At 56.2% G+C, this 6,000-nt stretch overlaps 1 protein-coding gene across 11 annotated transcripts in view; it reads left to right on the top strand.

Annotated features, from left to right (window-relative positions):
• The first annotated feature begins 3,033 nt into the window (after positions 1–3,033).
• ITGAX (integrin subunit alpha X) overlaps positions 3,034–6,000 on the top strand; it is a 29,898-nt gene continuing 26,931 nt past the window's right edge. For 6 of the 11 annotated variants that reach the window (XM_063611909.1, XM_063611911.1, XM_063611910.1 and 3 more), the window contains exons 1-5: positions 3,034–3,132; positions 3,735–3,840; positions 4,456–4,559; positions 4,861–4,931; positions 5,082–5,193. In XM_063611909.1, coding sequence (XP_063467979.1) covers positions 3,096–3,132; positions 3,735–3,840; positions 4,456–4,559; positions 4,861–4,931; positions 5,082–5,193 — 430 coding nt within the window. In that variant the 5' untranslated portion in view covers positions 3,034–3,095. Of the gene's footprint in view, positions 3,133–3,734; positions 3,852–4,455; positions 4,560–4,780; positions 4,932–5,081; positions 5,194–6,000 lie in introns of those variants that run through there. The other 5 variants (XM_063611912.1, XM_063611907.1, XM_063611908.1 and 2 more) reach the window with 2 other exon arrangements.

Genomic DNA, 6,000 nt, shown 5'->3' with positions numbered 1-6,000 from the left:
CTGGCTTCTCCATATCCACCTCCTCCCGTTTGTGCCAGAACCACGCTGCCCTGACCTGCTGCCCTGCTGGAACCTTTTTCAACCGGCGCCCCTGGGTTCAGGGATGGAGCAAGGATGGTGAGGATCAGCCCAAGACAGGCTAGCTGCTCTCCAGACTCCCCCAGACCCTCCCTCTGCCCTTGACCTCTTGCCATGGGCTCAGCCTGGGCTCTGAGCACCCCAGAGGCTAGATGGGGAGCTGGGCTCTGCTGACTCAGGGTCCCACGGGGCTGAGGAGATGGGTGACGGGCAGCCCCCTCCTTCCTCACTTACATCATTTCCCCAGCTGCCATCCTTTCTCTGGAAACATCATAGTTATGATTCACAGAAGTGGGGCTATGAGTTTTAGACACCCTGAGGTCCAGGCTGCAGCCACATGGCTCTCATCTGTAAAAGGGGTGGGTTGAGTTGAGGACATGTCCTGTCTTCCTCTTTGCTGAGCCTGAGTTGTCTGTTCTAAAAGTGAGTGGTCTCACTGTGGCTTTCTTCCAATTCGAGTTCACCTTGGCTGAGCCTGGGGCACCGTGGAAGTCAGTGGACAGCTTGAGAGGAGACAGGGTCTTTCATATGTCCAGGGTCCTCCTCTCCCGCCTCCTCCGCCAGAGGTGGACCTCAACCCAGGGAAAGGGGGTGTCGAGAAGGCTGGGATCGTGGCCTCCTCGAAGGCGAGGGCTCTCTGGCCCTCACCCTGCCCACAACCCCAGCCCTGCATCCCCAATTGCCAGTTCCTCTTTTATCCTCTCCAGACCCACCCTGCGCTACTTCCTCTTTTGGGGGGATTTTCTGTTGCTGTTTCCTTCCTGGTGTTCAACCCCCCATCTTCTCTCTCTGCAGTTTTCTTTGTCTTCCCCTTTCTCCAGGGCCCTCTCCTACCCATGTGGCTTGGAAGTGTGTCCGAGGCTGTCACTCCAGGTGACAGCACTGCCACCTTCCTTGCGCCGGCCACTACTATGCCCATGCCAGCCTGGCCTTCCCGCCACCCCAGCATGGCCCACTCCGGGGTCTCTGATGGCCTCTGTGACCAGAGCCGGGGACCTCCTCAACTCCTGCCTCACTGGATATCTGGCAGGCTGTGCTGTGGTTCATGTCCCCTGTCCAGCCTGCCCGTCTCTCTCCCAGCCTCCTCCCGTCTCTCTGTGGGGCCTCCTCAGTCTTCAGCATCTCCTGCTCTGCGGCCACCGCTGCTGTTTCCATGGCCTGCATGCTCCTCCCTCATCACACTCTCACCAGGACCTTGCCCAGCACTTCTGCTGATGGGCCCAGAATCCAGGCTGTTCCTGAGGTCCAGACCCACACACCCAACTACCTCCGACCTCTCTCTCGGAGGCTCCACAGATACCCTCTTCCCACTAGGACGGCTGTCACAGCACAGCAATGATCACAGCTGCCAGCCCAGGTTCCTACCCACTCTCCCGAGCCCTCTACACTACTCAAGTCTCCCAGCAACGACAGGGGGTGTGGAGTTTCATGATCACCCCCATTTTGCAGATGAGGAAACTGAGGCACAGAGAGGTTGAAATAGTCCAAGCTCTTAAACACTACACTCTGGTTTCCTCAAAACTGAGGTTGGCCTAACCCCCACCCTTCCTCTTCCACCACCTCCGTCCTCCCTGCAGTGACCCATCAGCCTCCAGCCCATCCCCACAGCCACCAGCCCACCACACAGACCCCCAACATCTCTCTCCTGACAAATCAGTCTCCAGCTGCTTCCCAAAGAAACCATGCCCCATATAACCCACTTTCTAAAATGAAAATGTGAAGATCTCAGTCCCCATGAATTCCCTTCAATGCTCTCCTCCACCCTCAGGACAAAATCAATGTGTCTTCACCAGGTGCGGTGGCTCACACCTGTGATCCCAGCACTTTAGGAGGCTGAGGCAGGAGGACTGATTGGGACCAGGAGTTTGAGACCAGCCTGGCCAACATGGGGAAACTCTGTCTCTACTAAAAATTTAAAAATATATATATATATTCAGGTGCAGTGGTGCAATCCTATAGTCCTGGCTACTTGGGAGGCTGAGGCAGGAGGATCCCTTGGGCCCAGGAGTTCGAAGCAGCAGTGAACTATGATCATACCACTGCACTCCAGCCTGGGTGGCAGAGCAAGACTCTATTTCTGAAATTAAAAAAAAAAAAATTGATGTACATTGGGGGGCTTCCAGGGCCTGAGGACTGCTTCCCCTTCCTTTCCTCCCAGTGGCCCTGACCTTGTCTCTTACAACTTCCCACCCTGACTATCTGGTTCCCATTGCTGATTTCACACACAGACCCTCCTGTCCCCTGCCTCATCCATGTCTGGCTGCCCTGTCATCTCCCGACTTTGGTTGCTTTCAATGCTCAGCTCAAGCGTCACCTCTTCCAGGAAGCCTTCTCAGAAAGCTACACCTTCCCAGCCTGGGTGAGGCATCCTGTGGTCTCTGTGCTTCCCCCTCACAACAATGAACTTGCTGTTTATACATTTGCCTCTCTACTGACCCCAGGGCTGGGGCTTTGTGGTTTATGTTTTCTTCCCCACCTAGCAGAGGGCTTGAGTCTCCAGGCTCAAATTAGGCTTCTTGAATAAATGATGAATAAATGAGTGAATGAATGAATGAACAAATACTCGCTCTGTGCTCCTCCTAGGGACCCAGATGCCCCACTCCTTGGCCCAGACTTTTCAAGTCAGAGTGGAGGCTCCCACCAGGGTTTCCTTTAGGGTCCTGAGGGATTGGCATCTGCCCCGCCGCCCTCCCGTCTGGCTGAAATTTCAAGGTCAAGGGGTGCCTTCTGGCAGTCAAGGGGGAGCCTGGGAGGGGCAGGGCAGGGATTTGCATCCACCTAAGCAAACGGCATCAAGCCAAGTCATCTGATGAGAGTGACTCCGGTCGGGGGGTGGGGGCCTGTGGGCGGCTGAGCCTGTCCTGGGATCAGTTGCGTTCTCTGCCCGCCCCCTCTGACTCATGCTGACAACCTTCTTCCCGCCCCTGGCAACCTCTCTGCCCACTTACTTCCTAGTACCTTGGTCCAGCTCTTCCTGCAACGGCTCAGGAGCTCAGAGCTCCACGTCTGACCTAGTCATGACCAGGACCAGGGCAGCTCTCCTCCTGTTCACAGGTGAGCCTGGACCCCAATGAAGTAGGGCTGGGGACCCAGGCCCAAGGGAGCCAGGGCCCTGAACTGGGGGCTCAGGCTAGGGGGTTAGGATCTGGGTAGGAAGAAAGACTCAGTCAAGCATGAGGGGGAGGCTGGCACATAGGGTTTGAGATTTGGAGTTTGTGGAGGGAGAGGATATTGATGAACCAATTTTGGGGGAGTTCCAGAGATGCTGGAAGAGAGGCCAGCTGTCTCTATACTCCAGAGATTTTTTAAATAGGCAGAATGCGCCAAGCTTGTGCTCTGCGGACAGGATGCTTTGGTCTGCAAGTTTTCCTGGACTCATTCTCATAGCACCTGAGGGGCACGTTGGGGAAAGATCATTTTTAGAGCCTGGGTACTGCTCTGCAGAAACGGAGAACTGAAATTCGATAGCGGATGGTGGGCAAGGGGCCTCCCTGGACCCTCGGAAGGAGAGAAGGGGATGAGTCAGGTGTCCAGAAGACCCAGGCACCCCAGGCATCAGGCTCAGAGGGGAGATGGGGACGCTGGGGCCGGGGGTGGAGGGCAGCCAGGCAGGAGGAAGACCCTTCTCCAAAGCTCTCTTCCCACCTCTTTCCCAGCCTTAGCGACTTCTCTAGGTTTCAACCTGGACACAGAGGAGCTGACAGCCTTCCATGTGGACAGTGCTGGGTTTGGAGACAGCGTGGTCATGTATGCCAACTCCTGGTGAGGCCCAGGTGGTGCTCGCCTTCGGCTCCATCCATCCTCTACCTTCTCAGGGCCCCATGCCCCCGGCCCTGCCCTGTTATTTGCAAACTCTCCTCTCTGTCTGGTGTAGCGACTGCCCTGGCTAATGAAGATTTGCCTTGAAGGCAGGCGTGGTCTCACAGCTAACATTTACAGAGCAGTAAGTGCAGCGCCAGGCTCATCACAGGTGGACGCTGATTTAGTCCACATGATAGCCTGTGAGTAGGAATCAGTCGTGCAACAGACACTTATTTGTTTTTTCTTTCTTTTTCTATACATTTGAAAATATATAGAGACGGAGTCTCACTATGTTGGTCTCAAACTCCTGGGCTCAAACAATCCTCCCGCCTCAGCCTCCTAAAGTGCTGGGATTCCAGGTGTGAGCCACCACACCCAGACTCAACAAATATTTCTTGTCTCCATACGCCAGGGAATCCAACAGACAGAAATCCCGTCCACATGGAATTTAAATTATTAAAATCCATCTTGCAGATGAGGAAGCTGAGGCTCAGAGAGGGAACGCAAACTCGCCCGAGTGGCAGCTGTGCCGCAGCGTCCACACTCTTACCTGAAGTGTTCTTTGTCTCCTCGCAGGGTGGTGGTTGGAGCCCCTCAAAAGATAACAGCTGCCAACCAAACGGGTGGCCTCTACCAGTGTGGCTACAGCACCGGTGCCTGTGAGCCCATCGGCCTGCAGGGTGAGTCACCGCCCCTCCCGGGACCCAGGGCCGGGCTCGCAGGCTCCCCTGCTCCAGGAGCCCGCGAACTCACGGCGTTTCACTTCCAGCTTCCACTGTGTCTGAGACCCTCACCCTCAGATATGCTTCCTGGCCCCTCAAGGCCTCCCGGCCCATCGCACCCCCGCAGCTCTGTCAAGACCCAACAGCTTCCTTCACCTTCAGACCTCTTTGTCTTCCAGGTGGAGGTGACCCCTGCCCAAGTCTTCCACAACCTTCTCTGTACCCCCGAGAGTGACCATGCACATATCTGTCCCCACAGTCCCCCTGGAGGCCGTGAACATGTCCCTGGGCCTGTCCCTGGTGGCTACCACCAGCCCTTCCCAGCTGCTGGTGAGTGGCCCTGGGTCACAGGAGGCTTCTGAGGGAGGGAGGAAGGAGCCGGGGCCGCAGGGGCTGGGAGTCTCCTGTAGGGTGGAGGTGCTGGAATGTGAGGGTGGGAGGAAGCAGGGGCAGCCCCCCAGCAGCCCGCTGTGTCCCCAGGCCTGCGGCCCCACAGTGCACCACGCGTGCGGCAGGAACATGTACCTGACCGGACTCTGCTTCCTCCTGGCCGCCTCCCAGCTCACCCAGAGGCTCCCGGCGTCCAGGCAGGGTGAGTGTTGGGACCACCAAAGCTTTGAGGAGCTCATGCACATCCAATTGGGGGTGCGGTGGGCTAGAGACAGTCTTGCCAGAGTGGATCAGAAAGAAGGGATCTGGAAAAAGAGTTACCATGTGTTGCAGTGGTTCCTGACGCTGCTGCCCGCACATCCTGCCCGTCGCCGGCACACTGCCGGACCTTTCCTGTGACCTTAACCTCTCCAAGCCTCAGTTTCTTCGTGTTGGATGGGGATAATAACACACCCAGCACTGAAAGTAACACAGGTTGATTCATGGCCAGGGGTTAGCACAGCAGCTAGCACCAGGCGACAGCCCTATGAAGGCCAGCTGTTGTTATTTTTAGAGGAGAGGATCTATTTTCATCCAATGGGTCCTGGGACATGACCAATCGGTTTGTGCAGTAGTTTAGGAAAGGTCAGTGAAAGTGCAGTGTGAGCAACGTGTGTGTGTGTGCACGTGGGTACATGTGTGTATATGTATGCACGTGTATACATGTGCACATGCACACATGTACATGCATGTGTGTGCATGTATGTGTGTGTGCATGTGCACATGCTGGTTGAGACGCAGGGCCTGGCTTCCCTGGTGTTGATGGGGAAAAAAGATAAGGAAGCGGAACAGTGGGCTTTTCAGACCTGGCAGGCTGAGGCCTCCCCCTGGTTTCACATTTGCTCTCAAGCCCTTGGTGAGACTGACATCTGGCTGCAAATAGGGTGCGCCTTCCAGCACCTCCGTGGGTCCAGACTCCATCCACAGGGGCCTGGGCACCCATCAGAATGCCCAGGACACCTGTCTCTCC

The sequence above is a fragment of the Symphalangus syndactylus genome, chromosome 11, assembly GCF_028878055.3.
Source record: "Symphalangus syndactylus isolate Jambi chromosome 11, NHGRI_mSymSyn1-v2.1_pri, whole genome shotgun sequence".
In the NCBI taxonomy this organism is placed as follows: domain Eukaryota; kingdom Metazoa; phylum Chordata; class Mammalia; order Primates; family Hylobatidae; genus Symphalangus; species Symphalangus syndactylus.
The sequence above is the reverse complement of the archived record's forward strand: the minus strand, read 5'-3'. Positions and strand labels throughout refer to the sequence as shown.